The following is a 12636-nucleotide window of genomic DNA, read 5'->3' on the forward strand; positions in this document are numbered from 1 at the left end:
AATACTGGATCAGATTGCCATTCCCTTCTCCAGGTGATCTTCCAGACCCAGGGATAGAACCCATGTCTCCTGCATTGCAGGCAGATTATTTACCACCATCTATAGACATGTATTTTTTAATTAATTATTTTTTATTTTTAGACAATCATAGAAATGGTATTAATGCCTCATCCAATATAGATATAGGTATCTTATCAAAAATTTTCAAGCAGTAAGGAAATATATCAATATAAAGGCAAACTTCCCATTTCTACTTTTTTCCTTTCTTTCCTCCACCTTTCCCATCTCATTCTCCATAAAAAATCACTGTTGTTAGGTTGTATATCCTTTGAACCGTCTGCTATGGATATAAAAATGTATTTTTGTGTATGTGAATAAATATATACAAACAAACCCTGGGACTTCTCTAGTGGTACAGGGTACAGTGGAGAAGAATCTACCTGCCAATGCAAGGGACACGGTTCAATCCCTGGTCTGGGAAGGTTCCACATGCCATGGGCAACTAAAGCCCTTGTGCCACAACTCCTGAGCCTGCGCTCTAGGGCCCTCGAGCTACAACTGAGTCCACACGCCACAACTACCGAAGCTTGTGTGCCTAGAGCCTGTGCTCTGCAGGAAGAGAAGCCACCACAGTGAGAAGCCCGTGCGCCACAATGAAGAGTAGCCCCCTGCTCACCGCAACTAGACAAAGCCTGTACAGCAACGAGACCCAGCACAACCAGAAATAAAAGAAGTCCTGGAATTACGCGAACTTAAATACAATGTGATTGTTACATGGCTCCTGTTCTTTGCTAGAGTCATTTTCAAACGAGGGTCGTGTAAAGTTATCTTCCACAAGGGAGCACCATGGAGACGATGGGGAGGTGAGGCAAGTGAACAGTAGGCAATCCCATCTCAGGATGGGAGGGTTGGGCAGGAAGGTCCTCCAGTCCCCAGCATGCTTCTAGCTTAATCTCAGATCATCCCACAGAAACGATGCTAACTGACCAGAAGAATACAAGAATCACTGTCATTGTCCTGGAAATTCCAACCAGCTCTAGGAACCAGAATTGTCCCCCATTGATATTAAGGTCAAAACGGGTAACGACCACCAGGTGGCGCCAAACTGCAGCCAAGACCAAAACGGACTGGCTCCTGGGCTCACCATTCAGCTGCACAGCCTCGCCCCAATCATTTCATTTACATACAGCTGAAGTGTTTGGATTCCATTCATCAAATTATGCGTGAAGGGGAGAGAACTATTCTCTATTTTTATTACATAAAATGAGACTGTAGTACATATACTGTTCTACAACTCACTTTTTCTCTATTTAAAAGGCTGTGATCAGGGACTTCTTCCCTGGTGGTCCAGTGGTTGAGACTTCACCTTCCAACACAGGAAGTATTGGTTTGATCCCTGGTGAGGGAGCTAAGATCCGACATACCTCAGGGCCAAAAGCCCAAAACATAAAACAGAAGCAATATTGTAACAAATTCAATAAAGACTTTTTAAATGGTCCACATCAGAAATATCTTTTAAAGAAAGATTGTGATTATCATTTCATGTCAGCTTCTAAAGGTTTTCCATAGTATGTCATTGCATTGATTACAATATATTTAACCAACTGGAGAGTGGGGTTGGGTGGTAATTCACATGACGTAATTTATAATCCTGGAGAAGGCAATGGCACCCCACTCCAGTACTCTTGCCTGGAAAATCCCATGGAAGGAGGAGCCTGGTAGGCTGCTGTCTATGGTGTCGCAGAGAGTCAGACACGACTGAAGTGACTTAGCAGCAGCAGCAGCAATTTATAATCCTGAAAGCTGGGATGGAAGTAAGACAGAAAGAAAAGTTCTAGGTTGCCATATAAAATATCACAATGACCATGCACTACAAATATTTCTAACAGCACTCCTTAGAGCCTTGCTAAGTTGCTTCAGTCATGTTCAACTCTGTGCGACCCCACAGATGGCAGCCCACCAGGCTCCCCCGTCCCTGGGATTCTCCAGGCAAGAACACTGGAGTGGGTTGCCATTTCCTTCTCCAATGCATGAAAGTGAAAAGTGAAAGTGAAGTCGCTCAGTCCTGTCTGACTGTTTGTGACCCCATGGACTGCAGCCCACCAGGCTCCTCTGTCCATGGAATTTTCCAGGCAAGAGTACTGGAGTGGGGTGCCATCACCTTCTCTGCCTTAGAGCCTTACTCAGAGCTTATTGATTTTTAAGCTGTTTTCAGTCACATTAGAAACCATAGATTATGACCATAACAATAACCCTCATTTGCATATTCTTTTATAGTTTACTAAGCATTTTTCTGAGCTGACTGTGGCTCAGAACATGAACTCCTTACTGCCAAATTCAGACTGAAATTGAAGAAAGTAGGGAAAACCACTAGACCATTCAGGTATGACCTAAATCAAATCCCTTCTGATTATACAGTGGAAGTGAGAAATAGACTTAAGGGACTAGATCTGATAGAGTGCCTGATGAACTATGCATGGAGGTTCGTGACATTGTACAGGAGACGGATCAAGACCATCCACATGGAAAAGAAATGCAAAAAAGCAAAATGGCTGTCTGGGGAGGCCTTGCAGATAGCTGTGAAAAGAAGAGAAGCAAAAAGCAAAGGAGGAAAGGAAAGATACAAGCATCTGAATGCAGAGTTCCAAAGAATAGCAAGAAGAGATAAGAAAGCCTTCTTAAGTGATCAATGCAAAGAAATAGAGGGAAACAACAGAATGGGAAAGACTAGAGATCTCTTCAAGAAAATTAGAGATACCAAGGGAACATTTCATGCAAAGATGGGCTCAATAAAGGACAGAAATGGTACGGACCTAACAGAAGCAGAAGATATTAAGAAGAGATGGCAAGAGTACACAGAAGAACTGTACAAAAAAGATCTTCACGACCCAGATAATCATGATGGTGTGATCACTGACCTAGAGCCAGACATCCTGGAATGTGAAGTCAAGTGGGCCTTAGAAAGCATCATTACAAACAAAGCTAGTGGAGGTGATGGAATTCCAGTTGAGCTATTCCAAATCCTGAAAGATGATGCTGTAAAAGTGCTGCACTCAATATGCCAGCAAATTTGGAAAACTCAACAGTGGCCACAGGACTGGAAAAGGTCAGTTTTCATTCCAATCCCAAAGAAAGGCAATGCCAAAGAATGCTCAAACTACCACACAATTGCACTCATCTCACATGCCAGTAAAGTAATGCTCAAAATTCTCCAAGCCAGGCTTCAGCAGTACGTGAACCATGAACTTCCAGATGTTCAAGCTGGTTTCAGAAAAGGCAGAGGAACCAGAGATCAAATTGCCAACATCCACTGGATCATCAAAAAAGCAAGAGAGTTCCAGAAAAACACCTATTTCTGCTTTATTGACTATGCCAAAGCCTTTGACTGTGTGGATCACAATAAACTGTGGAAAATTCTGAAAGAGATGGGAATACCAGACCACCTGACCTGCCTCTTGAGAAACCTATATGCAGGTCAGGAAGCAACAGTTAGAACTGGACATGGTACAACAGACTGGTTCCAAATAGGAAAAGGAGTATGTCAAGTATTGTCATCCGGTTTATTTAACTTATATGCAGAGTACATCATGAGAAATGTTGGGCTGGAAGAAGCACAAGCTGGAATCAAGATTGCTGAGAGAAATATCAATAACCTCAGATATGCAGATGACACCACCCTTAAGGCAGAAAATGAAGAGGAACTAAAACGCCTCTTGATGAAAGTGAAAGAGGAGAGTGAAAAAGTTGGCTTAAGCTCAACATTCAGAAAACGAAGATCATGGCATCTGGTCCCATCACTTCATGGCAAATAGATGGGAAAACAGTGGAAACAGTGTCAGACTTTATTTTCTTGAGGGGGACTCCAAAATCACTGCAGATGGTGACTACAGCCATGAAATTAAAAGACGCTTACTCCTTAGAAGGAAAGTTATGACCAACCTAGATAGCATATTCAAAAGCAGAGACATTACTTTGCCAACAGAGGTCCGTCTAGTCAAAGCTATGGTTTTTCCAGTGGTCATGTATGGATGTGAGAGTTAGACTGTGAAGAAAGCTGAGCACCGAAGAATTGATGCTTTTGAACTGTGGTGTTGGAGAGGACTCCTGAGATTCCCTTGGACTGCAAGGAGATCCAACCAGTCCATTCTAAAAGAGATCAGTCCTGGGTGTTCTATGGAAGGAATGGTGCTAAAGCTGAAACTCCAGTACTTTGGCCACCTCATGCGAAGAGTTGACTCATTGGAACAGACTCTGATACTGGGAGGGATTGGGGGCAGGAGGAGAAGGGGACGACAGAGGATGAGATGGCTGGATGGCATCACTGACTCGATGGACCTGAGTCTGAGTGAACTCCGGGAGTTGGTGATGGACAGGGAGGCCTGGCGTGCTGCAATTCATGGGGTCGCAAAGAGTCGGACACGACTGAGCGACTGAACTGAAGCATTTTTCTACATTTTGTCTACATGTTTGACTTGGGTCTCATAATAATTTTTTGAGCCAAGCAGGGTAGTTTCTATCATGCGTGCATGCTAAGTTGCTTTAGTCATGTCCAACTCTTTGTGACCCTATGTACTGTAGCCCACAGGCTCCTCTGTTCATGGGATTCCCCAGGCAAAAATACTGTAGTGAGTTGCCATGCCCTCCTCCAGGGAATCTTCTCGACCTAGGGACCTAATCTGGGTCTCCGGCGACTTCTGCATTGTAGTTGGATCCTTTACTGCTGAGTCACCAGGAAGCCCAGTTTCTATCATAGATTTTACAAATATGGACATAGAGGTTTACAGAATTCAGACGATACTTTGAAGGTCATCTATCTAATTTGTCAGATCCAGGTTTGTCTCATTTCAAATCCAGCAGGTGTCAGAGGAGAGCATATTGACCATAGGAAGATTCCTAACAGCTTGAGAGCCCAGGAAAGAAGAAAATTATACAAAGCAGACACGCAGGATCAGAGGCCAAAGACAGCAGCTTGGGGACTTTTAACATACAGACAAACTGCTTACATAGCTTCCTAGTTTCACAGAGTAGCCTAAGTGGAAGTACTTATAGCCCAAATCTATCAATTATACCAGTTTCTGCTTCCATTCAGTAAGTGCTGAATTCATTTAGTCAATCAGTAAATTTGTATCATGTGTCACTGTGCAGCTGGTAAGCCTAGATACATGAAATATGATTTGTTATCTTTTGAGACATATTTCAGTCATTTCAAAACTTTTCTCTCAACAAGGCATATAAAGGAGAACTTGCTATATTATACTCATCTGAAAATGCTTGTCAGCCTTCCCCTCTACTATATCCTTCTTTTTCCAAAATGCTTCTGTTCCACCAGCCTTTATTAAACATTTATTCCTGACATCTCTGCTGCTTATTGTCATATACATTTTAATTGCATATGGGGCAGCCCTGGCCTCCCAGTCCTTCCAACCCTGTGATGAAGACCCATCGTGACCCTTGGCAGTCTGCCCATTGCTACTCACTGCCTCCCATGGTGCTGGGGATGGAGGACCCATGAGCACTGACTCAGCTCCAGCCTGGGCAGCATGGGGTGGTGGAAAGAACACTGACCGGGAAGACATAAGACTTTAGTTCTTTCCACTTCTTACCCTGTCATAATCTAACCTCTCTGAACCTGTTTCCTTTGTGTAGAATGGTTTCCCTTATATCATAAGATGATTCAAAATATTGGGTGCTTGAGAGCGTTAAACACTGTAAGTCATGATACAATATATGGTTTAAAAATTCACTTCACTGAAATTGTCACTTCTAGGATACTTTTCGGTTTTTTTGGCTAGGCCATGCGGAAGGCAGGATCTTATTAATAGTTCCTGGACCAGGGATCAAATCAGCGCCCCCTGCATTTGGAGCATGGAGTCTTAACCACTGGACTGCCAGGGAAGTCCCTAGCATACTTTTTTACATGAGACAAAGACAATTAGAAATAGGAAAAAAAACTAGAGAGAAATTAAAGATGGCTTCAAAAGCCGAGGTAAGCCCTCTGATATTTTCTTCTACAGCTTTTATGATTAGAATTGCTTCTCCGCCATCTTAGTACTTTGTACATGTCTGATGGGGAGAAGACACTAGGGAGATAATTACATTTCTTGGCTTATAGGAAGTGTCCTTTTATGATCTAAGACAAGGTTAGGAGGGAACACAGAGGCTCTGGTTCCTAGAGAAGCTGGAGTGCAGTGAGGCTGCATGTTCATAGTTACGTAGAGAGTGAAAAATAACACACGATGCTGAAATGGGCTCTTTATCATCTCTGTGTTCTAGCAAGCATGGACCAGCAATGGGGATTTTATCAGTCCATCTCCATTTCATACCCCAGAGAGGCAGATCATGTGCCTAGAACAGGGCCTGGCACAATAAATATTCGTTTAATCAGATTGTTGAACTGCTTCAACTGCTGTATTGTTGATTTATCATAAGGCATTATTATCTACGTAACGACCTTATATGTCATTTAAAAAAATGGCAGTCAATTAGTGGGCCAATATAAGTCTATTAAAAAGAAAAGTGCTCCATCAGCAAACCACATCAGGAGTCCCCCAATCTGGAGTCAACGGACAGTACTGTTTCCATTATCAGAATGATCATGGGCATATTAGGGACCGTAATATAATCTGCAACAAATTCAGACCAAAGCTGAGAGGTTATTCTTACCTTGTGTAATCTTATGGAATATTTTCAAAGAAATGCTGTTGTTTCACGAATTAGCAAAAAGCCTTTTATTAGCTAAAACTTGAACAGGCACTCACGGGAGGGCAACCAACGCCCAAATGCAAAATGCCTACAGACCTTCCCTTACACAGTAGTGAGCCTTACAGCAAGGTCTTCACACGTCCAGGCGAAACCCTGGACATACACTGACGCCATGCTTAAGGAATCCTTTGACTTCTTTCTCCCCTTGTTTCCTAAGGGATGATTTTTAAACCACATTTCTATAACTTGACCTTCTGAATATGTGCAGAAGAATAAAATCAATTCTCCACATTTACTTAAAAGAAGACTACAAAGCAAGTTGCGGTGATAAGAAGTTTTGAATTTGAGGGAGGCGGCCAGTGGTGAGGTAGAGAGTTACATATGAACTGTTACTGGGTAGGCTGCCCCAGGACACACTTACTTCCTGCTGGGTTTTTAAGACAATCCTGCCAACATAGCCCTCTTCTGGAAACCAGCTGCTTAAAATCTGCACGATCTCTTCTTCTGGACCAATGGCTCTCTGGAACGGCTGTTTCCTACATTCATTCTTCTCTTTAGATATGAAATATTTTTCCTCCATTAAAAAATAATCTGTGGCAATAGGTTTGGTATCTTGATCCATAACGAGAATCTAAAGAAAGAGCAAAGGCCAATTTAGGCACACTTCTGAAGAGTCGCAAAAACTTTAAACCCAAACAAATCTACTTTCTCGGGGTTCAGATAAGTTTGGTTTGCAACTTATAAATGAAACCTACCCTACAGTGTTGCATAACTCTTTCTGGAAGATCTTAGAATTCTCTTACGTCCAAAAAGAATTGTTTATGTTCATTCTGGGCAATGAAACAATTTATTCATAATTGCCAGCCAGCAAAACTGTTTTTCCCACTGATGGAATAAGAGCTCTAACTGAATTAAAAACTTTAGGCTTTTCAATCTATGAACTTAGCTCTTTGTAATCTTGCAACACAAGACCAAAGGCAAAGAACCCATTCCAGCTTTTACCAAGATAATCTCCCATTCTCATGTTAGAAATACTCAATCATCTTCTAATCTCATCTGATCTAAGTTCCTGGGAATTCCCCTTTCAATAAAGACTTGACAGTGCGCCTAGAGGCCTGTTTTCTCTATTGGCTACTGACCCTGACAGTTGAAATGGTTGAGACCAGGCTGGGGAGCCAAACAGACTTGGGTCTGAGGCCTGCATTTAGTCCTTACTGGCTGTGAGGTGCTGGCCAAGACATCTGACCCCATGGATACTCAGTGTCCTCATCTATACAGTGGAAACAGCTCTTACTGTTAGTGATTTTTGTCTCAATTTTGTTTCATTTTATGATTGAGGCACTGACTGTAAAATGTAACCCAGGTGCATCAGGATAACTTAGAGCCTGCCAGGCTCCTCTCTCCATGGGTTCCCCAGGCAAGAATACTGAAGTGGGTTTATTCTCCAGGGGATCTTCCTGACCCAGGGATCGAATCCAGGTCTCCTGCATTACAGGCGGATTCTTTACTGCCTGAGCCACCAGGGAAGCCTGGTAAACACTAGACATTATGATAGCTACTCTTACTGATGTATTCTTTCACATGGTTTTCTATTATCCAGGTTACTGGCAAAAGCTGAACTTGCAGTGACCAGAGAAGGCTGCCACCTTCTGGCGTGGAGTAAGCAAACGTCCTTCCCAGGCATCCACTCGACCGTGCGAGCATGCAATGACCAGAATCTCACTCATAGAAGCAGAAGGACCTGGGGATGGGGTGGAGGTGGGATAGAAGGTTCTCAGGAAGACTCTGCTCCCTTCACCCTAGACCTTGGTCTCAGGTTGATACTGGACTGTGGATTTTGTGGGGCAAGGCAGCTACCACTTCAGCAACAATTAAGGGCATGAAGCTTCCAGGAGTAGGTCAGTTGACACTGTCACCTCCATGAGATGGCCAGCATCACTTCCTCTCCAGTCCTGCTCCACAGCCCTGGGATTACTCATGTGGACAGTAATGTGCTGCTTTTTATGGGTGGTCCATGGAAATGCTTCCTTACTTTTCTAATTATATTTTTTAATTTTTAATTTTTTTTCCTTTTTTAAAAATTATTATTATTTTTTTTTACTTTACAATATTGTATTGGTTTTGCCATATATCAACATGCATCCGCCACGGGTGTACACGTGTTCCCCATCCTGAAGCCCTCTCCCACCTCCCTCCCCATACCATCCCTCTGGGTCATCCCAGGCACCAGCTCCAAGCTTCCTGTATCCTGCATCGAACCTGGACTGGCGATTCTTTTCTTATATGATATTATACATGTTTTAATGCCGTTCTCCCAAATCATCCCCCCTCCTCCCTCTCCCACAGAGTCCAAAAGACTGTTCTATCGTCTGTGTCTCTTTTGCTGTCTCGCATACAGGGTTGTCGTTACCATCTTTCTAAATTCCATATATATGCGTTAGTATACTGTATTGGTGTTTTTCTTTCTGGCTTACTTCACTCTGTATAATAGGCTCCAGTTTCATCCACCTCATTAAAACTGATTCAAATGTATTCTTTTTAATGTCTGAGTAATACTCCATTGTGTATATGTACCACAGCTTTACTATCCATTCATCTGCTGATGGACATCTAGGTTGCTTCCATGTCCTGCCTATTGTAAACAGTGCTGCGATGAACATTGGGGTACACGTGTCTCTTTCAATTCTGGCTTCCTCGGTGTGTATGCCCAGCAGTGGGATTGCTGGGTCATTATATTTTACACTGTCTCCAAAACCCCAACAGTGCTTTGTGAGAGTAGACACCACAGTTCAAAAACAAAACAGCCCAAACCCCTTGGTAGTAGCTTCTGTTTCATAATCTATGAAATTTGACACTTTGAGCTGCTTTCTCTGACTTTGAGTCAGTTGTAAAATGTTGGACAAGTTGTTAACCTAGAGATGCCTCTAAAAGAACTGTTTATTAACTATAGACTCAGTGAACTTACTTGTTGGAGAAGCTGCTTTGCCTTAGTGCCTCCGTTTATAGAGAAAACAGTAAAGGGCTCTGGGCCTGGGACGCCATGCACTGTGACTCTGTGAGTCTGCAAACATTTTCTTTCTTCCGTATTAAACATCTGTCAAGGAAGATCATATGGTTTCTCATTCATTTCCATTCTCATGTTTCTAGGCTGCATCGATAGAGAGGTGCTAGTTCTTAGAAGTACACGCAGGGACACGTAAATGCAAAACAAGGCCAACCTTTTCTAACCAGATGCCTCTTTTTGTGGTAGGGATGGGGGAGCCTGGTGGGCTTCTGTCTATGGGGTCACACAGAGTTGGACATGACTGAAGTGACTTAGCAGCAGCAGCAGCAGGCATGGTGCATGTTCCTTAATAGTCTAGTAAGAATATTTAGCAGCATATCACCAAAATAGCAATTTATTTTAAATAACAGTGTTGCTTTCCATCATAATTAGGGGACTGATATTGTCTGAAATGTATGTCAGTCCTTACTTATGAAGTGACATTCAACAGTGTCTACTGAGTTCCATCTCTCTTCAGGGCACTGGGCTAGAATTTTGATGGTAAAATGATAAATAAAATATTCTGGCCTCCGGGAGCTTGCCGTCCAGGCACACAAATAATTGTAATATGAAAGGTATTTTTGTTAGGAAGAGTTGGGGAGGTGTGTAACTCTCAAGTCTTTGAGCAGTTTGTATACTGAGATAGATTCATTCACAAAATACAAAATAATTTATGGAAGGCTGACAATGAAACAGACATTATGCCTGGCTCTGGGGTTTTGGGGAGAAATAAGACATCCCTGGCTTCAAGGTGGGGGGCTTCTAGAATAGAATAGCTAGAAGGATAAGTGGACAACCCAGAGTGGGACACTACCATCTAATTCTTGCTCTCAGGTACCAGGCACACCATCCCTGCTTCCCAGGCAGGGAAGGTAACAGGCAGGCACCAGGCAGAGGCGACACCTCTCTCTACTGGCCAACATGCCGTATTCAACCTCGATCACTTACTGAAGGGAGAACGAAGAGAACCCAAGAAAACAAGGTAAGGGACAGAGAGAGAAGAAATCATTGGGGTGAGGGAAAGAGAAGCAGAGGAGAGAGCAGGGCTGCTCAGAGGTGATGGGGGCAGCGGTCAAGTCGGCGCCACTGTAAGCACAGAAGGCAGCTTTTCAAAGGTTGTTAGGACCACACTGAAGTACAAGATGGGTGCAACCAGACTTCTCTGGTGGTCTACAAGTTAAGAGTCCACCTGCCAATGCAGGGGACACAGTTTCGGTCCCTGGTCCGGGAACTAAGATCACGCATACTGCAGAGCAACCAAACCCGAGCACCACAACTACTGAAGCCCGTACGCACAAAGCCTTTGCTCCCCAACAGGAGAAGCCACTGCAATGAGAAGCCCAAGCACTGCAACAAAGAGTAGACCCTGCTTGCTGCAACTTGAGAAAGCCCGTGTGCAGCAACAAAGACCCATTGCAGCCGCACCCCCACCAAAATAAATTTTAAAAGATCGGTGTGGCTGTGAGTAGATTAGTAAACATGTAAAGAGGCAATGGATGGACACCTTTCAGTTTTTCAAGAGCAAGCATAGTGGAATCAATCAGTTAATCAAAGCAGAACTCCTTGTCGAGGTAAACAACCCTGCATTACCGGGGTGAGCGTTGGTCCAACGGGTCTCAAACTTTTAACCGATGGACCTTACCATTGGTTCTCAAACCTTACCAACGGACCTTAACCAATGCGGAACTTGTTAAAACCCAGCTTCTGCAATGGTGGCCCTTTTTGCAGTGTTCCTCTCCCATTCCCAAGAGGGCAGGTGCAGAGTCTCCTCAGGTGCCAGGGTACTGCTGGGCTTGCAGAATTACCTGTCACCAGCAGCGCCTGGCTGTTCACCCAATCCTGCTCACCTGTGACATCTGCCCCTGCACTAATGAAGAAGCAAAGGATTTTCATGGTCTAACCTAAACCTTCTAGAAGTATCAAGATGCTTCCTAGCAGGCTTTGCGTAATTAGCCTTTTCCCTGGGTTGTTATTTTTGGCTCACTTCCCTGGCAAGCAGTATGGCAGTAGATGATGAACTTGGGTGTATAGCTGTGTGACCTCAGGTGTACTTAGCACTCCCCTTCCTTTATAACATGGAAATGAGACTAATAGCTATGTCATGAAGTTAGTGAGGATCAAGTGAGTCAGTATATATGTAAAGTGCTTAGAATGTGTCAGGTATCAACCATTGTTGTTTTAATTATATCCATAGCCACCTAATCTATGACTTGAATGGACCACTTTCCTGGACCACAAGAAAGCCTGCCTCTGGTGTAGCAATTCCCACAAATATGCTGAGTGAAATAGAACTTAATTACCAGAGAGGCCAGCACAGTATTGCCGGAAGAATTTTCTTCCATCCTCCTGCTGTTTATGAATAAACTAGAGATTTCCAAGACTTCATTGTGGAGATTTCTCAGCTGAAGATGTCGATATCCTGGAACAGTGCAGAATTGGGAAAAACCTGTTAGCCATGCATTGCAGAGCTCTGCATAGAAGATCCCCCAGGGAGGTCAGTAAATGACAGGGAGAAATAAGACCTTCAGATGGGCAGTGGTGACAGCAGCCAGGTGACCGACGGATGCCTTTTCTCCCAGGGCGCTGCCCCTGGGGACCGTCTGGGGCCACTTAGTGGTTGTAGTTACCTTGTCCAAGTGCTGTTTTTAAACTTAGACTCAAAATGAAAATTTTAAACTTAAACAACGTATAGTAGGAAAATCTGATCATTTTTGTATCAAGTCATCTAGAGTCACTGTTCTTCAAATATTTCCTCTTAGAACAGCTTTAGTAACAATAAAGTATTCCAACAATAGAGAGTTGGTTAAAGAAGTTACAGTGTGAGTGTTTGTACAAGTATAAAATAGAATAATATGCAACTCTGTAAAGTAACGAAGATGTATATCTATTTA

General features: G+C 43.2%; 1 protein-coding gene across 2 annotated transcripts in view; it reads right to left on the minus strand.

Moving 5' to 3' along the window:
* The window catches only part of PLCE1 (phospholipase C epsilon 1), a 372454-nt gene that overhangs the window by 12790 nt on the left and 347028 nt on the right, over positions 1–12636 (minus strand). For both annotated transcript variants that reach the window (XM_070363815.1, XM_070363814.1), the window contains 3 exons: positions 12046–12164; positions 9668–9796; positions 7124–7333 (listed from right to left, as the gene is read on the minus strand). In XM_070363815.1, coding sequence (XP_070219916.1) covers positions 7124–7333; positions 9668–9796; positions 12046–12164 — 458 coding nt within the window. The remainder of the gene's footprint in view (positions 1–7123; positions 7334–9667; positions 9797–12045; positions 12165–12636) is intronic.

This window comes from Bos mutus, chromosome 26, assembly GCF_027580195.1.
Source record: "Bos mutus isolate GX-2022 chromosome 26, NWIPB_WYAK_1.1, whole genome shotgun sequence".
NCBI lineage: Eukaryota > Metazoa > Chordata > Mammalia > Artiodactyla > Bovidae > Bos > Bos mutus.